The sequence below is a fragment of the Lontra canadensis genome, unplaced genomic scaffold (genome assembly GCF_010015895.1).
Source record: "Lontra canadensis isolate GAN:19392208 unplaced genomic scaffold, GSC_riverotter_1.0 scaffold16, whole genome shotgun sequence".
Taxonomy (NCBI): Eukaryota; Metazoa; Chordata; class Mammalia; order Carnivora; family Mustelidae; genus Lontra; species Lontra canadensis.
The window spans coordinates 2,656,798-2,683,269 of NW_022631010.1; the positions used below are offsets into that span (position 1 = coordinate 2,656,798).

At 47.7% G+C, this 26,472-nt stretch overlaps 1 protein-coding gene across 2 annotated transcripts in view; it reads right to left on the reverse strand.

Moving 5' to 3' along the window:
• Positions 1-5,121: 5,121 nt before the first annotated feature.
• The window catches only part of EFCAB8 (EF-hand calcium binding domain 8), a 55,498-nt gene continuing 34,147 nt past the window's right edge, over positions 5,122-26,472 (reverse strand). For both annotated transcript variants that reach the window (XM_032858886.1, XM_032858885.1), the window contains exons 17-27: positions 26,027-26,097; positions 25,082-25,286; positions 23,990-24,202; positions 22,776-22,901; positions 20,632-20,853; positions 19,964-20,101; positions 13,554-13,722; positions 8,114-8,246; positions 6,785-6,989; positions 6,601-6,699; positions 5,122-5,701 (exon numbers count right to left, since the gene is read on the reverse strand). In XM_032858886.1, coding sequence (XP_032714777.1) covers positions 5,291-5,701; positions 6,601-6,699; positions 6,785-6,989; positions 8,114-8,246; positions 13,554-13,722; positions 19,964-20,101; positions 20,632-20,853; positions 22,776-22,901; positions 23,990-24,202; positions 25,082-25,286; positions 26,027-26,097 — 1,992 coding nt within the window. In that variant the 3' untranslated portion in view covers positions 5,122-5,290. The remainder of the gene's footprint in view (positions 5,702-6,600; positions 6,700-6,784; positions 6,990-8,113; positions 8,247-13,553; positions 13,723-19,963; positions 20,102-20,631; positions 20,854-22,775; positions 22,902-23,989; positions 24,203-25,081; positions 25,287-26,026; positions 26,098-26,472) is intronic.

Sequence of the window (26,472 nt, forward strand, 5' to 3'; positions counted from 1 at the left end):
AAGTGCCAACTGGGATGGATCGGGGGGGGGGGGTGCTGCGTGGGAAAGGATTTTGGACTCATGCAGGTTCAGCAAGCAGGTGCCTGACCCAATACTGTCCTCCTCCAAGAGCAAGAGGCAGGAGGAAGGGGGTTCCACATGTGCCACCTGCTTGCCCACACTTCCCCCCCACAAGGAACAAATAAAATTTAAAGGGCCCAGTGGACTTGAATAATTCTGCATGTCAAGAAGTAGCAGCTGAGGGTACCCGGGTGGCTCAGTGGGTTAAGTGCCTGCCTTTGGTTCAGGTCCTGATTCCAGGGTCCTGGGATCTAGACCTGTCTAGCGAGGAGCCTGCTTCTCCCTTTCCCTCTGCCAGCCACTCCCCCTGCTTGTGCTCTGTCAAATAAATAAAATCTTAAAAAACAAAAACAAAAACAAAAACAGTCGTCACAACTGAGAGAAGTTGGGAGAAGAAGGCCTTTCTGTCCAGTTCCACAAGCTCCTGTGACTGAGTACGAAAGGAAAACACTGAGGACAGAAGCGGGGGCGGGGGGGGGGGTTGCTGGTGGGTTTCCTTCCTCAACTCCTCAAATCAGAAGACAGGCATTGGGACTCAGAACCCTGCTGCCCCTTTGCGCAAAGGGAAATGACTCATGAGACTGTGTCTCCATCTACCAAGACTTCCCCTCAGCCCTCTCCCCACAAGCCCCACCACTCCAAGGTATGTGCCCCAGCCTAGAGGTCAGGAGGACAAAAAAATGCTTTCTCTCTGAGAAAGTGAGCGATTTGCTCACCCAGTGAGCTGGAAATTTTGAACAGCATGGCTGGCGAGGCTGGATGGAACTCCCTTTCCCTACTTTTGACCTTGCCTGCCGCAAGGAATCTTTTCTGTCTCCAGGGTTCAAGGGATGCCCAACCAAATGCAGCACCCCCAAATCCTGAGCGTCTTGGCCCAGAAGGGGCAGGAACCCCTGAAATCCCTGGTTGGAAGCCTAGCTGACATTTCCTGGCTGGGCGACCCTGGGTAACTCAACATCCTGTAGGAGTCTCTGTTTTCTCGTCTGTAACATGGGGATAGATGACCTACTGCCTTGAAACTTTGTAAGAAAATGTGCGTAAAACATTTGGTCAATTGGAAAGTTTCTCGCCCCCTTGTCACATCCCCCCAACGGGCTCCAAGAAGAACCAGAGGTTCCCCACCCACCCTCGTTCACCCCGCCCCCCACAAGCCCATCTCCTCTCTAGAGGAAGGCATCCCCTCCCCCGCACCTCCAGAACGCGGCTGGGGGCTGTGACCAGGTCTTGCTCCACCAGAGGGCGCTCCCTCCCCAGCAGGCGCGCTCTCAGCGCCTTGTGCCTATCAATGGAACACCAGCTTGCCACGGGGAGAAAAATCATGGAATTAGGAGACACATCCCAATAGCTGAAACCTTTTCAAAATTGTTTAATACAACTTAAAAATTATGTCTGCAAATTGAGGAAATCTGATGGTTTTTAAAAGCTCTTGAAGTAAAAAGGGAAAAAAAAAGTTTTGAAGGAAAAGCAGCCACGAGCTGCTCAGAGCTCCACTCCTGCCCCCTCAGAGGCTCCCCCAGCCAGCTCCTGGCCATCGGGGTCTGCTGGCCTCTGGTCCAGTCCACTCATGGTGCCTGCACCCCTTCCCGCTGTCCTGATCTTACGAACCACTCCTGCCCCTTCAGTCCATCCCCACGTGGCAGCCAGCGGGAGCTTTTCAAGACACTGGTGAGACTGGATTGTACCTTTGACTGAAATGCCCTCAGGATTCCCAAGAGAAAAAACCCCCTCTGTGACCAGCTCCTCAGTCTCTCCCCACAGCTCCTCCCTCCTCTCTTCATTCTCCTGAGCCACACTGGCTTACAAAAATGCATATTCATTCCCACCTGGGGCCTTCTTCCCTGGCTGTTCTCTCTGCTGGAAGACCCCCCTCCCGACCCGACCGTCCCCACTGGCACTGGTCTGGAAACAGGTCACAAAAGCCAGACACCACTGTTCAGTCCGAAAGCCTCCGGTGACCCTGGTCCAGTCAACTACTCTCCCTGGGCCCCAGGCTCCCCGCCACAGTGCCAGACTCGTGTGGGGCGTGGTACATGCCTGGGGAGAGGCCAACACCTCATTCTGGATCCGTACCCCGTTCCCCAAGCACAGGACACAGTGAGCCCACAGTGAGCTCAGCCCCCAGAAGACCCAGCCCTGGTCAGGCTCCAGAACAATGAGACTCCTAGTCCAGGTGGTTGCCCTTGACTGACACCACCATCAGCCAATCCAAGACCTGCCTATCCTTCCCGATGCCGGTGAGGATCCACTCAGCACTGAGTCCTGAAAGAGGCCCCGATACCAGAACCTGCTGGAACCTCAAGGCTGCCGGCCCTCTGCCCCTTCCCAGAAGCCCCTTGGGGCTCACAGACAGGATCTGCAGTCTCCTGGCTGGGGAGGGACACTCCCCAGTCCATCCAGGGCTGGCAAATAGAGAACACAGAGGCGCAGAGGGAAAACCAGGGTGAGATCAATCTCAGAGGACCTCCTGGGGGAGGGAGACTTTGACCTGATGGTCTTGGGTAAACACCACCCAAGTGGACAAATAGTTATCCAGCACCTGCTATATGCCAACTACTATGCCAGGCACGGGAACTGTGAACAAGATGGACACGGTTCTGCTCTGGGGGTGGAGGGAGGAGGCACAGTGGTAAACAGACACACAGGGAAAGACTGCGGTGAGAATAAAGCAGGCAGGGCTAGAGTGTGCAGGGATATCAGGCACAGCAGGGATATTTGAGGAGCGCATGAAGGCGAGGCCATTTGATCCAATAGAGGCCCTTCTCAGGGGAGCAGACAGCAAACACAAAGGTCCTGGCTGGCTCTGGGCTAAAGGCCCCCTCCTCCAGGAAGCAACCTCAGATGGCTCCCTGATGCTCACGACATCTGCGTACTGCCGCATGAGCTGCCTGCCTTTCTCCTGGCCTGCCTCTCTCTCCGTCAGTCGGCCAATGGGGTCATGATTTCTCTGCCCCGCCAGGCCCAGGAAAACATTTCTGTTCCACTGGAGATACATGTCTGTTCCTATGTCAGATTGTTGGCCGTACATCATTAGGGGCAGACGGGAGGCATGTGCCCTCCTGCTCCTTACAAGGGTGGCTTTGCAGTGGCCCTTGGTCCTGAAGATGGCAACCCAGGGAGGGCCTGGATGCAGCTGTCACTGACGAGGGACACGGGGAAAAGCAGCAATGGTCACTCGCTCATCGAGTGAGGAAGGCTGCATTCAAAGCTTGGATGCCAAGGTCATAGGCTGTGTGAGGTACGAGGAGCAAATGAGTGTTTGGGAACTGAGGGTGTGAATGCGTGTGTGTATGAGGTCTGCACGCGTGTGTGCAAAGACAGGAAAACATGTAGAGGGAAATGCCCCGGACTGATCTCTGGGAGATGGGATCCAGATGGTTTTTGTTGGCTTTTATGCTTTTCAGTATTTTCTTGATTTTTCTACACTCAGCCTGTGCTACTTTTAGAATCAGAAGAGAGCTAAATGTAAGTAATTTCTTTTTTTTTTTTTTTTTTTTAAGGCCATTGATGTAGAGGCAGAGAGCAGGCAGAGAAGAGGCTGGTGCGGCTGGGCAGACACGCAGGCTTGGGGAGGTGGGGAGGGGTGTTCTGGGGCTCAGGGAGCACAGGTGACCAGGAGACAGGACACTGGGCCACCAGTCCAGCTTCCTCACTCACCAACTGGAATACTGACCTCCAGTCCCTATCTGGGTTCTAAGCTTCTTCTGACCCTGATGCTCCAGAATGATCTGTCCCCCATCCCATCTAGGGCTCAGGCCAGGAGGGGCTGGTTGTGAGCAGCAGGAGAGACCTATCCCTGCAGGTGGTGACTCTGGGCCTGGGACTCTGTGTCAGGGGAGCCTGCCTGCTGGAGGGGCCGCCAGGGAACTCCCACGGCCGGGGACAAATGTCCACAGTTAGCTGCTGCCCAAGGAGGAGGTGAGACTCCGATGGCAGTTTTCTTCACTTCCTGCAGTGTGCCTGCACCAAAACACGTGGGCAGAGGCAGTAAAATGCTGCTATGATGGGGCTGGGGCATACTGAGGGGAAGGTTCACTGAAAGGCAGAGTCAGATGGAAGATTCCCCTGAGGTTGACCTGTCCTGAGCCCTAGCGTCCAGCCAGACGGCCCCTAAGTCAGGTTCTCAGCTCCTAAAGGACCCTGACTCGCCCTCCAGGTAAGGGCTCTACAGAGGCCTTTAAGAAAATCCCCTTGAGGGGGCACCTGGGTGGCTTAGTCAGTTAAGCAGCTGCCTTTGGCTCAGGTCATGATCCCAAGGTCCTGGGATCGAGGCCCACATCTGGCTCTCTGCTCAGTGGGGAGCCTGCTTCTCCCTCTGCCTGCTGCTCCCCCTACTTGTGTGCTCTCTGTTAAATAAATAAATAAAATCTTTTTAAGAGAAAGAAAGAAAGAAAGAAAGAAAGAAAGAAAGAAAGAAAGAAAGAAAGGAAGGAAGGAAGGAAGGAAGGAAATCCCCTGAGGCCTGGTAATCACAACATCCCTTCCTCCTGCTACTCAAACCTTCGGGCCTTCCCCGACCCCCGGGCAGAGGCCTTGGCCCTGTCACTGCTTTTACCACCGCACAATCCACGCTGAGTTCTCCACCCCAGACACTGCCCAGAGCAGCACACAAGGGAAGGATCAAGGGGCTTTTGGCTCAGAAAAACCTGGATCCAAAGCAGCAGTGAGAGCCAGGCCGAGGTGCGCTCCACCATACTTTGGGGACCCCCCTTGCAGGAAGGGCAGAACCCGTTTGTAAATGTGGAGTTTCCTATGGCAAGTGCCTGATGGCTGAGGAGGACAGACACAGCCGCCACGGCCTCCCAAGGGCTGCTGGGCCTCACTCTAGCCATGAGGCCGAACCAAGTTTCAGAAGCAGACAGCTTACCCCAGCAGCGCGACCTACCCGCAGCATCACCAGGGAGCCTTTGAGGCCCCGACCCTATGCTTCGCCTGCCAGAAGGCTGCGCCAGGTGTTCTGGGGGCGGGAACTCTCCCCTGCATCCATCCAGGGCCTCGTCAGGCAGAACACAGACACACTAAGGGGGCAAGGGACACACACCCCAGCCTCCTGGCCTATAGGACTCCGATATCTGCAAATATTTATTTTCTTCTCCAGGACTCTGGTGAAGGAGGAGGTCAATAGGAAAAGGTCTCTATCCTCTGGGTCTGGCAGGGGTAATAAGCCAGGGACAGACAGAATGCCCATGGGCCTGGGCCTTGTGCGGGAGGGCTGGAGGAAGGGTGGGCCACCTTAGAACAGGATGTGGTACCTCTTCTTCGTGGAGGAACGAAGGGTGGCCTTCAGAGGTCTTGAGAGCAGTTCGACGGATGAGGCAACAGGCATGGGAGTCGCCGACCTCTGCACAATGTACCTGGATGTCTGGGACAGGACCGAGGGAGAGGACAGGAGGTAGGGGGAGCTGGACAAGGCCAACTCTAGGAAGCCAGAGCCTGAGGCTGTCACGGGGAAGGTGTCGCTGGGGGAGAGGGAGGTGGCAGAAGAGCTGGTGTTCCTATCAGGATCCGGGTCCTTATGGCTGCAGTGGGCCGCCAGGTGCATGTGCGGGCCCTGGTGCTCTAGAATGTCGTGCAGCCCGAGGTCAGGTGTGTGGGTGGGCGACAGGTTGCTGAAGTGCAGGCTTTGGTAGATCTGAGGTGAAATCTGGGAGGGAAGAGAGCAGGGGAGTTTGGGGAGTTCACCCAGGACCAAGAACAGGCTCCCAGGAAGGATGGGCCCTGGGGTCTTCCTGGACAAAAGAAGTTTCTAGAGTACTGTGGTTTCATGGAGAACCGCACCCTGCTGGCACTGCAAGCCCACCATGGGCCTGGCCTGGCACCTGGCCCTTCTCCTGGGGCTGGCAACCACGCTTTGTGCTCAGCTCAGGACTATCCTCATCTCGAAAGGAGACCTCAAGCTGGACTTGAGTGGGGCCCTCACCTCTCCTGTCAGCACGCCCCAGGCTGCGCTTGGAGGCCCATCTCTAGAAGGCAGGAATGCCGAGCAGCCTCCCTCTGCACTGCCCTTTCCCCGACCAGGCCAGAGGGCTGCTCTCTCTTCAAGTGCTCACCACAAAGTGGGGAAGCTGTATGGTAGACACCTCTGGGAGAGGCTGCAGTCTGCCCAAGAGAGAGGGAGGATGGGGCTCAAAGCTGTTCTGCAAACCCCCTAGCCCCCTTTTCCTTTCTCCAAGCAGAGCACCCTGCCATTCCCTCCATCCTTTACCCAGCACCAGGAGACCCTCCCCATGTCTACTCTAGAGTGGCCCATGGTGTGCGGTAGACAAGTAACCAAAGGAATAGTCAATCTCTGGGAAATTCTTGGAAGTCTAGCAAAAGTACCAGGCCCAAGGAGAATCTCCTCCCGTAGGCCTGACGAGCTGTGTCCTCAGAGACAAAAGCCATGTCCGTGGCCTCACCCAGGACCTCCACAGTCAGACCAGCCTCACCCCAGAGCTGCCTGTGGCCCTGCGCCCAATGGACAGGAGGGTGGGAGGTGGCTGCTGCTGCTGGCGGAGGCGGTCAGCACCAGCATCTCAGGGAGCGAGCCCCGCCCTGTGTCACCTGGTGCTTTATCCAGCCGTACTGCACTTCGGTGGACAGGAGTTGGGGACTCCGGGACCGGGCCTTGGGCTTGTACGCTGCTCCCACAACTTTGCTCATCTGTGGGAGCCACGGACAAGAGTGAAGCCTCGGGGCTGGCCATGGGGGGCCCCTCTGTGCCCTTGGGTCCCCCACGCAGCCTCACCTGCTTGCCCTTGGACTCCCACTTGAGCCAGCTGCGCTCGATGTCTTCCAGGGAGCGCTCTCCGGCCCATGGGGACGTCTGGGTGATCTTCTGCAGTTTAGCCCACGCCTCGGCCTCTCTGGTGGCCTTCCCATTCAGGAGAGCCATGAGAGCCACCTGTTCCCGCCGCTGGTACACCAGGGCCTCGGCCAGAGCCCGCTCCTCCCTGATGGAAAGGACTTTCCTTCATAAGACGCCCTCATGCCACAAGGCGGGGCAGGCTTCCCTCGGAGCCCAAGAGAATTTCTCCCTCCTGGGCCTGATCCTCTCCCAACCTTCTTATCCCTCCCCCAAGGCCATACTGCTCAGGTCCATCATTAAACAGTGTCCAGACAACGTTAGCAAAGCCCAGATTAAACCAACCCCCAACAAGTCCTGTGACCTTTCCTACCACGCTGTGCTGTCCCCCACGGAGGCCTGATAACCCATCTTGACCTTACCTGGACCTCCCCTTGTGAAACAGTTAAGCACCCTCTCCCTCCCATGGAAACCCTGCCTCTGCCTTGTTTGCTAACCCCACATGGGACGGTAGAGATGTATGCCTTGACGAGAAGAGAGGAGCAACAAGGACATATGGGTGCCTGGAAAACTATTTACATAACAAAACCCAACTCCAAGAATCTCTTCTCCTATGAAGCTTTTTTGCTTGATCCACCCCATGAGGTGATTGTCCTCTGAGCCATTCCTGTTCTTAACAGTCCCCTCACTTACCACATAAAATAGCAGCCATGAATTTGCATGTCCATCTCCCCAGAGAACTATGAGTTCTCTGAGGCAGAACCTGTGTCTGGATTGCTTTGGATTTCTAGAACCTAGCACAGAGTCTGGCACTCAGCAGGACCGCAATAAATATTTTTTTGAATAACCCCAAATTATCTGAGACTTGGTCAGGATTAAGAGTGGAACATGGGTGCAGGAGGAACCTGGAGAGGAAAGCAGCAGCAAGCAGCAGCCTGACCCCCCACCGTGAATCAGGGCCTCTAGCCACGTAGAAATGGCCTCAGCAGGGAAGCCAGCCCAGGCTAATTGGGACCTGGCTCTGGGGCCGAGGCCCATCGAAGGGCTTGCCTTTTTATATTTTCTGCTGGTTTGTACTAAACTTTCAGCTGAGCTGGGCTCCTAGGTCACCGCTGCCACCTGTACAGTCAAATTGCCTGCGGGTCCCAAGCCTCTGGCCCTCCCCAAAGGTGCCCACACTACCCAACCCAGACAAGGCTGCCCAGGACCTGGGAAGGCTCCCAGCATCCTCCTCGTTGGGCCAGCAGGACCAGGTGGGCTGCGATAACTTACTCCAGCTCTGGACGGAAGGCCTTCTGGGCAGCATCTGCAGAGCCAGCCTCCTCCTCCGAGCTTTTTCTCACTTCAAGATCACCAACCATCTGAATATCCTGCAGTCTTTTCCAAACACTCCGGCCAAACGTCCCTGTGATTTAACCAGACATGGCTCAGTAACAAGAACTGGTCTACCTCCCCCTCCTCTGATCCTTCTGCCCTTTACCCTCCACCTTCAAGAGTCATCTAGCAAACCCTTACCCTTGGCCTGCTCTTCATCGTGCTTACCACAAGCCAGGCATTCTGCTGGCTACTCAACAAATACCTGAAGGAACCAGACACTAGCCCTAGAATATACTTGGAGCATAGGCCAAAGCATCCTGCCCCACATGTAGGCTGAGATGGAAAGAGCACTATGGCAATGACCATGACCCTCAGTTGGGCTTACGTGGTTCATGTATCAAGTAGCAATGGCACAGAATGATCAGGCATCCATCAGATGTGAGGTGGGGGTGGCACTGGGGAGGAACAGGGCTGGAGGAGAAAGAAGGTAGTGAGAACAGAAAAACATCAGTCCCACTTTGGGGCGGGGCATAGCTAGTAGTAAGCCATTCTCTTGCTGCAGACTTTTTTTAAAAATTAAAAAAATACATAGTCAGAAATCCTATTTTAAGAAGTCATTGCAGATCAGTAGAAGTGAAAAAGAGTAGATGAACCAAAAGTACAGAAAGGGAAGAGTCCTTCCAAGAAGAACTGAAATTGAGGGCTGCGCTTCCTTCCCTGGGAGTATTTTCTGAGTCTGGGCATAGGCTGAGGGAGAATCAGGGGCTGCTTCAACAAAGGAAGTTTCTGGAAGGAAAAGAAACCGTCCGAGCTTCTGAGCAGGATGGATCAAGTCTAGTGGAGTTCCACATGCATTGCTGCGTCTTCCACAGGACATTTGCTGAGCCCTGGGGGAGCTGAGGGCCTGGAAGTTGGGCTAGACAGAATGAGGTTGTTGGGAGACAAAGTCTCACTAGTGGAAGAAGTCTTTAACAAACACAAACGGACTTCACTCTTGAGACAGACTTCACAACGGAAGACAGAAGCAAACAATTTACCGAAAGCTGCAGTCCATACCCAACCCAGCTCAATCCCTGATTGCAGTGAGAGGAACAGCCCTATAGAGAGGAACTAGCACACGCACTGGAGGAAAAGCATACCAGTTTCAGTCTCTGTGGTGCTTTTTATACAAAGTCCAGAAAAGTCTTGGGTTTCATTTTGGATTTGGTTTTAGTTTTGTTTTTGGTTTTGGTGGTGGGAGGTGTTGTTTTTGTTTTGGGGGGTTTTGGAGGGGTGGATTTTTTAATGCATATAACATGTAAAAAGACAGGAAAGTATAACCAATAATAAAAGGAAGAAATAGGCATTAGAATCAGACCCACAGATAATTCTGATGTTGGAGCTATCAGAAAAAAACTTTAAAATAACTATTGTAAATAGTTAAATAAAATAACAGAAAATATGAACAAAGTGAAGGAAAAGAAGGAGAATTTCTACAAAGAATTGGATTCTATAGGAAAGAACCAAATGGGTATTTGAGAACTAAAAAACATACAAAATGAAGAAATAACTGAATGGACTTAATAGCAGGCTGCATACAAAAGACAGAATTAATTAATTGGAAGGCAGGTCAGCAGAAAATCTACAAAAAATAACTAGAATGCAGAGATTGAAAAAAAAAATAAAACAAACAAAAAAAAGAAAAACAGAGAGAACAGAACAGAGTATGAGAGATAAATGGGGCACAGTCAAATGTTCTAATATACATGTAACTGGAACCCCACAATAGGAGAAGAGAGAGGATGGGCAAAGCAGTACTGAAGAGATAATATTAAAAAAAATAATAAAACTGATTAAAAATAGCAACCCACAGGTTGAAAAAGATCCATGAACTCCGAGCAGGATGAACACTAATAAAGCCACACTTAGGCACATCATAGTCAAACTGCTGAAAGCCAAAAGTAGTCAGAGAAAAAAGAAAAATTACCTTCAAAGTATCAACTTATGGGGCATCTGAGTGGCTCAGTTGGTTAAACAACAGATTCTGTTTCAGCTCAGGTCATGATCTCAAGGTCAAGAGATCAAGCCCCGGGGCGCCTGGGTGGCTCAGTGGGTTAAAGCCTCTGCCTTCAGCTCAGGTCATGATCCCGGGGTCCTGGGATCGAGCCCCGCGTCAGGCTCTCTGCTCGGCAGGGAGCCTGCTTCCTCCTCTCTCTCTGCCTGCCTCTCTGCCTACTTGTGACCTCTGTCTGTCAATTAAATAAAAATAAAATCTTTATTAAAAAAAAAAAGAGAGATCAAGCCCCATATTGGAGTCTGCCTAAATGGATTCTGCTTAAGATTCTCTCCCTCTCCCTCTGCCCCCTCCACTCAACCCAATTCACATACTCTCTCTCTCTCAAAAAAATAAAGAAAGGAAGAAAGAATCAACTTACAACTGACTTTTCAAAAGAAAATATAGAAACCACAGATGATAGAAAAAAACTTTTTTTAAAGTACTGAAAGGAAATAAAACTCCACTGAGAATTCTATGCCCAGTAAAATAGTCTTAACATTTTAAGGCAAAATAAAGATGTTTTCAGATAAGAAAAAGCTTAAAGAACTAATCACTAGCAGGGATGCCTGGGTAGCTGGTTAAGGGACCAACTTTTTTTAAAATTTTGTTAAGATTTTATTTATTTATTTGAGAGTGAGAGAGAGCATGAGTGAGGGAAGGAGCAGTGGGAGGAAGAAAGTAAGATTCTTGCACAAGAAGTGGTATCAGTTCAGGGCGCCTGAGTGGCTCAGTCGGTTAGTCTACTTCAGCTCAAGTCATGATCCCAGGGTCCTGGGATCAAGCCCACATAGAGTTCCCTGCTCTGCCTCTCCGTCTGCCTGTTCTCCCTGCTTGTACTTTCTCTTTTTGTCTCTCTCTGTCGAATAAATAAATAAGTCTTAAAAAAAAAAAAAAAGAAGTGGTATGAGGTCAAGAGTGCATATTATAATCTCTAGAGTAACTGATAATGAATATTATAAAAATATACAATTAAAAAGCTAATAAAGGAATAAAACAAGATAATTGTTTTAAATACTTGATTAATCCAAGAGAAGGCAGAAAAGGAATAATAAAGGAATGAAGAACAGAAAACAAATATCAAGATGATAGACTTAAACCATATAACTAATTTCTTTAATATTTGAATGGACTAAATATCCAATTAAAAGGCAAAGATTGTCAGGATGAAAAAAATAGGGCTTAATATAATGCTCTTCAAAAGAGGTACATTTTTTAAAGATTTTATTTATTGAGAGAGAGAGAGAGAATGAGAGAGAGAGAGCATGAGAAGAGAGAGGTCAGCAGGAGAAGCAGACTCCATGCTGAGCAGGAAGCCTGATGTGGGACTCGATCCTGAGACTCCAGGATCATGACCTGAGCCAAAGGCAGTTGCTTAACCAACTGAGCCACCCAGGTGTCCCAAAAGAGGCATATTTAAATATAAGGACAGAGATAGGTTGAAAAGTCATGTAGGCAAGGGGTACAAACTTACAGTTATAAGATGAATTAAATGCTGAGGTTAAGGTTAACCCTGTGGTAACTACAGTTAACAATACTATATTGCATACTTGAAATTTGCTAAGAGAGTAGATATTAAGTGTTCTCGCCACCAAAAAAAAAAAAAATAGTAACTATGTGAGGTGTAGATGTATTAATTATCTTGAATGTGGTAATCATTTCATAATGTTCCTATATACCAAATCATCATGTCGTACACTTAAAATATCAGCTTACTCAGTCTTTTTTTGTTTGTTTCTATTACTATGTCTTCATAGTCACTAATCTTTTCTTCTGTAGTATCTAATCTGCTCTTAATCCTATCCAGTGTATTTTTATCTCAGACATTGTCATTTTTAATTTTTAAATTCAACTTGCGTCTTTTTACATATTCCAGTTCTCTCTTTAATATGCGGTTTTCTTCTATCTTTTGTAACACATGAAATATATTCATAATATTTATATACATTATATATTATGTTACATCTATTTATACTATATTATATATAATTTATAATATTACAAATGTACTTATATATATTATATATAACTTATACTGCTTTTGTATTATATTATGTATAATATTTATTATCTATGTATATTTATTTATTATAAATTATACCTCAGGAATTATTATTCTTTGTTGCCTGCTGTCTAATGCCTGGAAACTGTTATATATGTATTTTGTTCATGCTTTTAGTCATTTAAAGTGGGAATGTAAATCCAGTCCCTGTTACTCTGTCATGTTTGGAACCAACAGCAATGATAGGCAATAGAAACAGATCCAGAAGTGAAAGAGATACTGGAATTGATCAGACTTTAAAATAACTTCGATCAAAATGTTCAAGAATATAAAGTAGAAGATGAGGAATTTCATCATAGAGCAGCAATAAATTTAAAATAGTCAAAAAGTTTTCACACATATAAGAGCTGAAAAGGCAAGGAAACTGAAGTAAACTAATTCTAAAAGGAATAAACCTTTGGTAAGAGACAAGAGACCAAAGCTGCTTTCAATCCCGGCAGAGTAATGAGAGGAAGATGAGCCCTCCATGGAGGAGGAGAAACCAGATGAGTCCTTTGTGAAATTTTAAGAGCCTCGCACGACATAACAGATTATAACCCAGGATGTTCTGGCCACAGGGCGAGTATGCAGCTACCCACCAACTCTTTCCCTCAGGCCTTTGCAGGGTATATGGTGGCCATATAATGAAGGCTGGGGGCTGGGCAGAAGAGCTGAGAGATAGAGCATGTAAGTAGAAAGCTTAAGAAGCATAAGATGCAGGGCGTTTGGGTGGCTCAGTGGGTTGGTCCTCCACCTTTGGCTCGGTTCATGATCTAAGGGTCCTGTGATGGGAGCCCTGCATCGGGCTCTCTGATCAGCAGGGAGCCTGCTTACCCTCCTCTCTCTCTGCCTACTTGTGAACTCTGTCTGTCAAATAAATAATTTTTTTTAAAAAGAAAGCATAAGATGCTCTTTATGTGATAGCTAAATGGGTATATATTTACTTTCTGAAAATTCACAAGCTGAACCCTTTTGGTTTGTGCTTTTCTTTATGTATGTTATATCTTAACAAGTTAGTTTATTTTTAAAAAGAGAAAGGAATGTGCCTTCTCAGATATATGCTTTGCAAAAATATACACGGGCAAATAATTTGGGGTGGGTGGGTGAGTGAGTGGGTGGATGGACAGTTGATGGATGAATGGACAGACTGCTGAATGGACAACTGGAAAGTCTCACATCCTGTGATACTGTCTGGGCAGAGCCAGCTGCTGTAGCCTGAAACCCCACCCCACAGGATATAAAGTTTATGCTAGCTCAGGTTCTAACAGGGACAGGGCCATGATGGGCCATGTGGCATGGCTGAGCTTCAGTAGGACCCATACCAATGGTGTCACCGGAGAGTTTCCAAGCCTTGACGTCACCGTCCTGGCCACCACTGACAACCAGCTGGAAGCTATTCACATACAGGATGTCGGCCACACTATCCAAATGGCCCTTCCAGGCATTCAGAAGCTTGGGGGGAACCAGGGAAATGGTCTGGCCAGCCACGACCTATGGGGGACAGTACAGGAGAACTACTTATACTGGAGGCAGTAGAGCACTCTGGAAGGATCCTAGGACACAGTCCCCTGGCCCATGTCCCAAAGTTCTAGTTCTAGACATGTTCCCACATTAACTTAGGTAAGTCCTGGCACTTCTCTGGGCCTCACTGGTCCCTTTGGTACATATCATAAAAAAGCATTTGCATATTGCTATGTTGCTTACCAGCTGCATCTACAGATCATTCCATTTGAACATTGGTGAGTCTCACCATTTCACAGAGGAGAGAAGTGAGCCCACAGCCACATAGCTAGAAAGTGGTGAGGCTTGGACAAGAACCCGGTCTTCTTCTAAAATTATTCAGTGGGGCACTGGGAATAGAACAGGGTGAGCAAGGGAGTGTTGGATCACATTACACTATGAAAGAATGAACTCTACTTAACTGGGAAATAAGTAAAAATAACCAAGGCTGTCCTAAATAAAACAATATTGAAGGGGGATATATTTTTACCACGTTTGAATATGTTAAATCACAACATAAAAACTTGAAACAGAACAATGGGAGATGATAGAAAGCTCAGAAACCAACATACATTTATATAAAATATCTATATGTGAGAGTGCCAGGAAAATTTGTGGTAATGGAGAGCAGGACCCATAAGTAGTGATGGAATACCTGGTAAACTATCAAGAGAAACTTCAATCATTGTTGTGCTTCTTATGACTAAAGAAAACCCCTGAGCGCCTGGCTGGTTCAGCTGGCAGACCTTGCAACTCTTGATCTCAGGGTTGGGAGTTTGAGCCCCATGTTGGGCCTGGAGCCTACATGAATAAAATTTTTTTTGAAATTAAAAAAAAAAAACTAAAGAAACACTAAAAGGGTCAAAGACTTCTTTTTAATGAAAATGCAAAATATCCAAAAGAAAACATGAGTGAGTATTTAGCTTATCTCTGATTAAGAAAGTGATTGAAAATGGGATATACCACAACGGGAAGAAAAACTGACCTGAGGGGTGCCTGGGTGGCTCAGTGGGTTAAAGCCTCTGCCTTCGGCTCAGGTCATGATCCCAGGGTCCTGGGATCGAGCCCCGCATCAGGCTCTCTGCTCAGCAGGGAGCCTGCTTCCTCCTCTCTCTCTGCCTGCCTCTCTGACTACTTGTAATCTCTATCAAATAAATAAAATCTTTAAAAAAAAACTGACCTGAGTCTCCATAAATTGTCATCTTAAAATTGTCATAAATAAAATTAAAAGGTAAATGACCAATCGGGGGGGAAATACTGGCAATACAGGGACGCCTGGGTGGCTCAGTTGGTTAAGCAGCTGCCTTCGGCTCAGGTCATGATCCCAGCGTCCTGGGATCGAGTCCCACGTCGGGCTCCTTGCTCATTTCATAAACTTATTGGTGATTTGTATCTCCTTGAAGAAATGTCTATGTAGATCCTTTGCCCATTTTTAATTGGGTTAATTGTCTTTTTATTGTCAATGTGAAGGAATTCTTTGAATAGTCTGGATACTAGTTTCTTATCATAGAGATGATTTGCAAATATTTTTCTTCTATTCTACATGTCACCTTTTCCCTTTCTTAATGGTGTCTTTTGCAGGCTAAAAGTTTTTAAATTTGACAAAATTCACTTTATTTGTTCCTTTTGTTGCTCGTGATTTTGTGTCATATTTAAGAAATATTGTCTAACCCAGAGTCATGCAGATTTCTCTCTATGCTTTCTTCTAAGAGTCTTATAACTTTAACTCTTCCATTTAGGTCCATGACCACTGAAGTTAATTTTTCTGTACGTTGTGAAGTATGTTCTTCTCTGTTAGATGTTCATTCTTCTGATGTGGATATCCAGTCTTCCCAGCACCATTTGTTTAAAAAGACTATTCTTTCCTCCATTTGATCATTTTGGCACCTTTGCCAAAAATCAATTGACTATGAGTTTATTTTTCCCTTTTAATTCTATTTCATTGGCATATATGTCTACCCTAATGCTAGTACCACACTATTTTCACTGCAGCTTCAGAGTAAGTTTTGAAGTTGCAAAGTGTGACTTTTCCAACTCTGTTCATTCTCAAGATTTTTGAACTATTCTAGGTCACTTTTATTTCCATCTGAATTTAATTTATTTATTCATTCATTCATTCATTCATTTTTAAAGATTTTATTTATTTATTTGACAGAAAGAGAAATCAAAGTAGGCAGAGAAGCAGGCAGAGAGAGAGGGGGAAGGAGGCTCCCTGCTGAGCGGAGAGACCAATGCGGGGCTTGAGCCCTAGACCCTGAGATCATGACCTGAGCAGAAGGCAGAGGCTTAACCCACTGAGCCATCCAGGCACCCCCCATCTTAGAGTCAGTTTGTAAATTTCTGTAAAATAAAAAGCTTGGATTTTGATAGATTACATTTAATTAATTTGGCAAATACTGTTATATTAATAAGATTAAATTTTTCAATCCATGAACATGGGAGATTTTTCCATTTATTTAGGTTGTCTTCAATTTTTTTCAACAGTGTTTTGAGGTTTTCATAATACAAGTTTTACACTACTTTTGTAAATTCATTCTTAAATACTTTATTCTTTAAATTCTTTAAATACTTTATTCATGCTATTATAAGCTGGATGCCTTTTATTTCATTTTCTTGCCTACTTGCCCTTCTGGTACAACATTAGTAAAAGTGGTAAGAGCAGACATCCTCATCTTCTTCCTGATCTTAGGAGGAAAAAGTTTAATCTTTTACCATTAAATATGATAGTACCTGCTTTTTGCAGATGGACTTTATCAGGTTGAGGAAGTTCCCTTCTACTCCTTGTTGATTGGCATATTTATCAGGAAAGGGTGTTGGATTTTCTCAAATGCTGTTTCTGCATCTATTGAGATGATTATGTGCCTTTTGTTCTTATTCATGTAATATGGTACATTAATTGATTTTGGATATTAAACCAACCTTGCATTCTTGGGAAGTCTCACTTGGTCATGATATGTAATCCTTTTCATAAGTTTCTGGATTCAATATTATATTTTATTGATGATGTTTGCATCTATATTCACAAGAGATGTACTTGTATTTTCTTAGGATGTCCTTATAGTATCAAGGTAATATTGGCTGCATAGCAAACTCTTTGGCAAGAATTCTTAAAGAACTGACATTAATTCCTCTTTAATTATTTAGTAGAATTCACCAGTAAAGTCATCTGTACCTGGGCTTTTCTTTGTAGGAAGTTTTACTTCTAATTGAATCTCCTTACTTGTGATATTCAAGTTTTCTATTTCTTTAGATTTCCTATTTCTTTTTGAACCCACTCTGGTAGCTCATATCTAAGAGTTTATTCATTTTCTTTCACTTTTTTGATACTGAAAAATTAAGAACCTATCTACTGTCTGACAATAAGTTAAATAAATGATTGTACCTCTATAAAGCAAATATGACTTAATCATTAGAAAGTCTGATCTTTAAGAATGTTTGATAATATAGGAAATTCTAGTTACATGCAATATAATCCCAATTTGTTTAAAATATATGATTATAACATGGTCAGGAACACAGGTTCTGGAGTTAGACAGACTTGGGTTTACTGCCAGATCCAACATTGGCAGTTGTGTGAACTTAAAAGACAGGTCCCTCCAGATCTGCAGTTTTATCTTCCTCATCTAAAAATAACATCTCCCTCACAGAGCTATCATAGAGTCAACGAGAGAATGCATAAAAGCACTTATCACAATTCTTGAAACACGGTAAGCAGTAAATAAATGACACTTATTGGGGCACCTGGGTGGCTCAGTCAGTTAAGTGGCTGCCTTCGGCTCAGGTCATGATCTCGGGGTCCTGGGATTAAGCCCCGTGTTGGCCTCCCTGCTTAGTGGCAAGTTTGCTTTTCCTTCTTCCTCTGCCCTCTCCTTCCCCTCTGCTCATCCTCTTTCTCTCTAAAATAAATAAAATCCTTTCTAAAAAATTAATGAGACTTGGGGCACCTGGGTGGCTCAGTCAGTTAAGCATCTGCCTTCAGCTCAGGTTATGATCCCAGGGTTCTGGAATTGAGCCTCATATCGGGGTCCTTGCTCCATGGGGAGCCTGTTTCTCCCTCTCCCTCTGCCTGCCACTCCCCCTTCTTGTGTTCTCTCTGTCAAAAAAAAAAAAAATCTTTTTTAAAAATGGCATTTATTGTTGTTATTATAATGATTACATTAACATTACAGATTCCTCATCTGTTGAACCCATGGGTGGCTGATTCCCAACAGATTTGAATGCAGTGAAATTGTCTTCTTACTAAAACTAGACTAGACCTAATATTTTTGTGCAGAGATGCAAAAGGTACCTATGACTGCAAAATGGCTATCAGAACCGCAAATGCATACAACCCCTTGACCTAGAAATCCCACTTCCAGGAATTTATCCTTCAGAAACATTTTTCATAAATATGAGAAAACATTCACTATTCACTTTTGCTTAAGAACAAAAGATTGAAAACAACCTCAATTTCCCTTCAAAGGGAATTATGTCATTAATATATCCTATAGCTTACTGCTCAGCTATAAAGAATAATGTATTCATATACAAGATCTCCAAGATATATAATGGAATAAGAAAAGCAAGGTGAGGGGTACCTGGGTGGCTCAGTCATTAGCATCTGCCTTCGGCTCAAGTCAGGATCCTGGGATCCTGGGATTGAGCCCCACATTGGACTCCCTGCTTAGCAGGAAGCCTTCTTCTCCCTCTCCCACTCCCCCTGCTTGTGTTTCCTCTCTCACTGTGTCTCTCTCTGCCAAATAATAAAATCTCTTAAAAAAAAAAAAGAAAAAGAAAAAGCAAGGTCAACACCAGTGTGTATGGCATGCTATTTTCACGTAAAAATAATGAGAAAAGAACTTTACACTTTTGTGTTTGAATAAATAAATCCTGGAAGAATCACCAAAAATCAATAAAAGTGAAACAAGAAAAACTGGTTTTGGTGGGGGTAGAACAGGAGTAGGACTAAGAATCCTCACTAAGAACCACTCCCTGAGTTTTTAAATCTTCATTGATGTATAACGTACATATAGAAAAGTGTACATGTCATAAATGTGCCACTGTATCCATTTTTGCAAGTTGACCACAACTGCATGGCCAGACCCAAATCATGAAACAGAGCAGCCTCCAAAGCCCCCTCATGACTCCTTCCAGCCACTCCATGCCCCGCACAAAGATAATCACTTATAATAGGATACATTTGCTTTGTCTGTTTTTATACTTTTATAGATGGAACTATAATACTTATAATATATATACTCTCTTTGTGTCTAACTTCTTTCACTTACATTGTTCAAACAATTACCCACTTTGTCATAAATAGTTGAAAACCATTCATTTCTAATGCCCGATATTATTCTGTACGGTGTGTATAGTGCAATTTATTTTTCCGGTCTAGGTTGATTGACATTTGGTTTGTTTCATATGTAGAGTTAATACAAATGGTAATTCTATCCATGTTTTTATTCATTATCTTTTAGAGCATAGGCTTCTCTTGGGTATAAACCTAGGAGTGGAACTGCTGGATCATAGTGTAGACATATATTCAGTTCTAGTAATTACTGCCAAATGGTTCCCCAAAGTGATTATACCAATCTACATTCCTGCGAGCAATAGAAATTTTAGTTGACCTACATCCTTGCCAACATTTGGTATGCTAAACATTTCATTTTAGTCATTCTGGTGGATGTGTAGTGGGATCACATGGTGGTTTTAATTTGCATTTTCCTGATAACTAAGGAAAAGGTGCTCAACTTCATTAGTCATTAGGCTAATATCAAGTGATTTTTGAACTATGTAAATATATTACCTACTCAAGAAAATACATAGATATTTTCATTATTTTTTTAAATATTTTATTTTTAAGTAATCTCTGTGCCTAACATTGGGCTCAAACTTACAGCCCTGAGATCAAGAGTTACATGCTCTCCTGACTGAGCCAGCCAGCTGCCCCCAAGTATTTTCATTATTTTAAAAAGAATTCATGACCCCAGGGCCCTCATTGCAAAGATTAAAGCCCATGGAAAGGGGGGGGGGGTTGTGTGTGTGTGCACTCATGTGCCTGTGTCCCTGTGGGTATATTTGGTGTGTGTAGACTTGGGTTTTACTGGGTAATGGTGATTTCTAGCTAACAAATATTTTCTACATCAACCAGACTACCTTGAACAAGAAATATGAAAGACTCAGAATCTCAGTAAGAGAACCGTAGCCCCAGCTCATTAGTGTGGTTCAAATACCCCAGTAATCTTCCTACCTCCTTCTCCTCCAAGAGGATGTGGTGTGGGAGGTTGACCCGGATCTGTTCAGGAATTAAGAACTGGAACTTGTTTGTTCCTCTGGGTTGAGGTGACCACTTATCAGTGAACATGCAGTAATCCTTGATGTCCCAGATCTAGGCACAAAATGTGGGTTAGCAGCCCAGCACCCATTGACACCAACACCAACTTACCCTGTGAAGCCCTCCCAGACTTCTCTTCACTCTGAGGTGTGAGCACTTAGCCCTCTGAGATACCCAGACCCTCAGGGTCAGAAGGAGCGCTAGGGATCTTCTAGGCCAGACCCCTTAGCTGGCATGCAGAGAGGGTATGACAGGCCCCAGGACAAGCCACTCTGACCTCACGTCTCACCACAAAGCATGAAATTAGCTCCTGAGACAGGGGATCACAGACAGCTGCACAGCTGGGGGTGAGGGAGTGGCAGGAAGAACCAATGGGGGGACAGAAGGGACCCACTGCGGGAGGCTTCGTGGAGGGCCCATTGGAGCCACATCCTCACTCACTTCCTGGGTGCACCAGAGCAGAAGAGGACTTCTCCCGCCCACTGTTTTACAAATGAAACCAGTACCCAGAGGGAGGAGAGACTAGGCCAGCGCCACACACGGCAAAGAGGTGGCTGGAGTTTGCCCAGCCAGCCCTTCCTCACCTTGATGTATCCTGTGCAGTCCCCTGTGACAAGGATCCAGTCCTTCTCGTCCGTGGCCATGGCACCCACAACCACATCCCCCTGGCTCAGGCAGTCCACGGGGAACTTCCCCAGCAGGCCGCCGGCCCCATGCGTGGACCAAGCATAGATGAGACCATCGATGCAGCTGCTCAGCAGGGCGGCTATGTGGGGCTGCCGAGGCCTGGTCTGCAGGAAGATGATCTGTGCGAGACAGGAGGGCCCACTGAGCGGCGCTGGGACTCACCCTGGCCACAGTCACGTGGTGCTGAGGCTCTTGGGCAAGTCTCCGCCCCCTCTCCGCCCCGTCCAGTTTCCCAGATGCCCAGCCAGAATAGTGACCGTCTACTACTGCCGCCTAGCTGGCCACGAGGAACACTTCGGTGCCCGGTGAGCTCCGTGTGCGCAGGGTGTTTGGGTCTTTTTTTTTTTTTTTTACCACTGTTTTATCCTCAGCAACTACAATGGTGCCTGACACATGGTACATGATCAGTGAATGTGTGTTGAAGAAGACGTTCAAGGCTCAGTTGGTCAAGCAGCCTCTCATGATTTCGGTCACAGTCAAAGGTCAGGCTTTGAGTCATCTACTTGGGTCAGACTCAGAGGCTGAAAGGGATGGGCTCTCTGTGGCAACTGCTTCCAGGAATCCATCCTTTCAGTGAACTTACACAGGCGCCCAGAAGCACAGGTGCAGGGATGTTCAACGCATGTCTATTAAGAGAAGACTAGCTTAATTGTTTGTGATCCCTCCGAACTGTGGGACGCTATGCAATTATTCCAAAGAATCAGATGAGTTAACAAAAGAATAAGATTTCTTTAAATTACTGATATGAAAACATACCCATGCCATATAGTTAAGTTTTAAAAAGTATATGGTAGGGCGCCTGGGTGGCTCAGTGGGTTAAAGCCTCTGCTTTCGGCTCAGGTCATGATCCCAGGGTCCTGGGATCGAGCCCCACATCGGGCTCTCTGCTCAGCAGGGAGCCTGCTTCTCCGTCTCTCTCTGCCTGCCTCTCTGCCTACTTGTGTTCTCTGTCTGTCAAATAAATAAATAAAAATCTTAAAAAAAAAAAAAAAAAATAAAAAAAATAAAAAGTATATGGTAGGACATAGCTATGATTTGACACCATTGGTCTAAAAATAAGAAAGATAAAGGCTAACCCATTCCACTAATTCTCTAGCAGTGCCTGTGGCTTCTACTACTGGGTGGGGTGGAGGGAGTAAGACACAGGGGCCTTTATATTTTGCTTTACATACACTTCTCTTTTTCCTTTTTTAACCAGCTAGCATGACAACTTTTAAAAGTTTTTTAAAGGCTTTTTTCTTTAAAGTAATCTCTACACCCAACATGGGACTTGAACTAACAACCCAAGATCAAGAGTTACATGCTCTACCTACTGATCCAGACAGGAGCCCCTAAGCCATTTTTCTAAAAGAGAGGAAAGCACATTCAGAACCTGGAGGAGAGACTGCCCAGCCGCTCGAAGCTCTCCACGACTCCCCCACCCACAGGCTGGACCCAGCTCCGCAGGGTGCTGCTCCCCGATTCCTAAATCCTTGGTGTCCTGGAGCTGAGGAAGGGGCCAGTCCCGCCACACCCTCACACAACTGTGGTGTGGATTCACTGGGCCCCTGCTAGGGACTTAGGGAACCCAGTCTCTGAATTACCCTATCTTTGCAGATCGAAGCTAGAAGGGGCCTGAGAGTCATTTCATCTAGTGGTGACAATACAGTGAAGGGCATCCAGGGTCAGAAAGGGGAGAGCAAAAGGAAGGGAGAGTAACAGAGATTACCCAATCCCTACTCCCCTGTTGTACAAAATACCCTACCAGAGCACAGAAGGGCATTTTAACAGTAGGTTCTGGCAATGCTGCTTCTCCTACCTCCCAGTCCAGCCCATCAACCAGAAGGGGCCCCCCAACAACACCCCATGCACACCCAAGGAGCTTCCCCGCTTCAGTAGCCCTGAAGCCAGAATCCTGAGTGGTAACTTCACCTGCACCACGCCTCTCCAGGTCCTGGGGAGAGCCAGGCTGGCCCCCTAGGTTCGTGGGCCGTGTCCTTTCCAGCGCATCCCCACTGTTTGCACCAGCTTACAGCCCAGACCCTGCCCAAGCGTGGCCCACCTTCTCCACCGATGTGTTGGATTGCAGCATTATCTTCTGGAATTCCCCCCTTTGAGCATCTCTGACGATTGACTGTTTGCCATGGGGTATTCTTAACATCTTGGGGCTTCCAGATTGGACAGGTTTCTGGAAAGAACAATGGGTCCCCCAGCTCATCATGGGAGGGTCACCCTACCCAGTGGGGAAACAGAGACCAGAGGCAGATGCTGAAAGTATGACCTGCCTAGACCCCCTCTGTCAATCCACAGCCCTGTGAAAGGGACAGCCGGGTGTTGGAGGGATCCTGCAGTAAAGGCATTCCAGCGCTGGGGAGTCTCTATTTTAAACCAGCAGCTTCTGCTCTCAGGACAGAGACTTGAGTTTGCCTTTGGGGAAACCCCCCCCACCGCCCCGCCACTTTGTCCTGGAAGAGACCCCGGGCCAAAGGTGAGGACTAGGGCGTGTACAGCCATTGCTCCGGAAGATGAGAACACAGTGATGCCACCGGATACCCCAGAGGTGGTCTGAGTGTCCTGTAATAAGGCGCAGTGTGCGCATCTTACACCTGAACCCGTCCAAGCAGCCATGAGGGACCCAGTCTGCATTGCCTGTGCCCAACAAGTGTCATGTGTTTGCACAAGGTGGGGTTTCTCTTTCGAGCCTCAATTCCCAACAACAGGAATCAGGCTTCAATTGCTGAAGCCATCTGCTGGGCTCTCCCAGCCCCACACAAGATATTGTCTTCACTGCGGGAAGTAGGAGGCCAAGCCCCCCACTCCAGCTCCCTCCTCCCCTCAACATGAGACCATCAGTCAAGGCTGGAAGGGTTAATCCTGGGGCAGAGATGAGGGCTCAGGGGAGCAGGGAACTAGCCTGATCTCAGGGAGGTGAGGAGATGAGCCCCCGTGGCTCATCTCCGCCAGGTTACACTCACTGGAAGACTGAGAAAGTAGCCCTGGGAAGTAGCCTGGGCATCTAGGTTCTCTGGGTTGTTTTCCCTCTGGGTCCACCCTCCGCCCCAAGTTTGTAGACTATAGGAAGGGAGCCTGCCCAGACTGGTGGAAGCAGAGTGGTGGGGAGTGGGGGGTGGGATCAGGTGAATCTAACCAGGGAGGGGAGCTGATGGACGTAAAGGTGCTCTGGAAAAAGGGGCTCACATGAGAACACAAATGCACGACAGGCCCCTGGGGGCCAGGGAGTGAGGGCAGCCACCAGGGCTCAGCTCCCGCTCCCACCTGTGGGGGCATGGGCCTCTCTGGCTGTTTGTCTCTGGGGCGCTTCATCACTGGGGGGGCCGACATGAGGTTCCGCTGCAGGTTGGTTCTGGTTGTGGCCCTGGCTCTGGGGCCTGGGGGCCATGCTGGCGGCTTGTATGCCCACTGCTCGTGCTCCATGCAGGACTTGCTGGACTGGAAGTCCTCGGCCAGGAAGTTGTTCACCTCTTGCACCTGTGCTGGGGAGACACCCACCCCACTGACACTGCAGTGCCCCAGAGGGACATGCAGGGCCTCCTTGGCTGGAGGCCAATACCCAAGGGCCCTCCAGGTCCCCCAGGCCTTACTCCATAGAAACTGAGTACCCTTAGAAACATCAAACCAGAGTTCGTAACCCTGTCCCGGAGCCAACCAGGCAGGAATGCCCTGAGTTCCTGCAGGCGGGGCGCTACTCCCATGAGGGACTCAGTCTCCCTATCAGTGAAATGGACAGTGTTTTCCAAATATTTGTGAGGTTGGTTTTAATCTTAAGGAAAGTTCCAGAGTATAAAACAGATAAAAACTGCCCTAGGAGAAGCCACTGCAATAACCTCTGAGCTTCTCTCCCCAACATGTTTGGGAAATGACTGGGTGAGGTGATCCCGAAGGCCCCTTCCAGCTTCCGTCTGCAAAGATAGTGTTAATTCAGAGATAGGGTGGGTCTCCGAGGTCCGTCCCACGAGCCCGGTGAGCCTGGACTGGGAACACATAACGGTGAGGAGTGAGATGGAAGATGCCTTCCAGGGGAGAGTCATCCACTAGACGGAAAAGGACCAGAGCCACAGGCTCTGCAGTCAGACCACCTGGGTCTGCACCGATCACTTCTGGGCTGTGCAACCTCAAGCAAGATGCTTAACCTCCCTGTGCCTCAGTTTCCTTGTCTGTCAAATGAGAAAAATTCTAGAAACTAGCACCCACCTACCTAGCTCCCAACCTCCTCCAAAAGAAGTCGTCATATCCCCTGTCCTTCCCAGGGGTGCTTCCTACCCCACCCCCAGCCCCGGCCCTCCAGCTGATTCTAACCCACCGCCAAGAGAGAGGCAGGGGGATGGAGGGTGCTCCTGTCAACAATACCTTCTTGGGCAGCAGAGGCAAGGGACTCAGAGAGGCGTTGAAATTGAGGATGGGCTTGAACAGGTTGACGTTCCAGAAGAGGATGTCCCCGTTGTAGGAAGAGGTCCCCAGGAACTGGTTCTGGTACTTGGCCATGCTCAGAACGTCCTCCTTGTGGAAGTTCTGCCAGCGGTAGCACGTGAGCGCCGGCTTGGTCTTGTGGGGCCTGCGCACAGGGCCGGAGGCGGGAGGGCGGACAGCTCGGCCTTACTGCTCCACATGGGTGGGAAACACCGGGGCCTTGAGAGTCCGGGAGGCAACTCGGAAGAGGGCACTCAGGTTGAAGCTCTGCCCCGCCGACCTCATTTACCAAGCACCTACTATGTACCTACTACCAACGCCCTGTCCTCGGGGCTTTACAGAAATGCAGCTGACAAACTACCCCCTTCGGACATCTGAGTGAGGATTCAAGAAGGGAAGCCATGGCCCTTAGAAAGGCCCTCTGGAAAGGAAGAGGCCTTGCACATTCTGTTCCCTCTGCCTGGAATGTTCCTCCCAACCCAAGCCCTTTGCGTCTTCACTGAGTAGATCCCACTCCACTCACAACATCCTCACGTGGGCCTTTCCTGACCGCCCCTGAGACTAAATCAGAGTTCCATCCCCTCTCCACAGAAACCTCTACTTTTTTTCCTCACAGCCCTCAACAGATTTTATCGTTACACATGAAGTTATTTGATTAGCATTTGCCTCCCGCTAGGAGGGCGGAGACACCATCATTCTTGGTTATACCCATCGCAAGCTCGTAGCACAAATGGGCGGATAAGCAGAGGAAGCACTGGACATTACCCACCACGAATTTCTGGCTGGTCTTCCAACCACTAGTGGAGCTAGGAAGGGGGGAACCCAGCCAAAGTAGTGAGAACAGTCAGCGGCCCTTAGCATCTCCCACACACCCTTGCTACTCACATGAAACAAGTGATTCTCTTACTCCACCCGGTCACGTAGAACGCTCTGTTCATGTGGACAATCCCACTAATCTGTGGAAGAGGAAAGTAAACAGAGCTCTAAGGCGCCTCAGAGAGAGTGGCCCTGGGCCAAGCAAGGAGACAAAGCTCTCCATGACAATAAGCGTCCCCTAGAGGCAGTACGACCGTATATTTTTCAGAATGGTCTTACATCACATTAGCCCATTTGATAGACTTGGAGTAGGTAGAGAGGGCAGGGATCCACGTCCACTCAACAGAGGGATACTTGGGAAAGTATGGGATACTTGGGAGGGTCACATAACGGAGTGATAGGCTCTGGACCAGATCCCTGGCTACTCAGCCAAGGGCTCCCGCTGAGCTGGTTCTAGGACTTTCCTAAGAGGGAGTCATGGGCTCAGGTCCCCAAGTGGGACTGCCGGCTTTGCT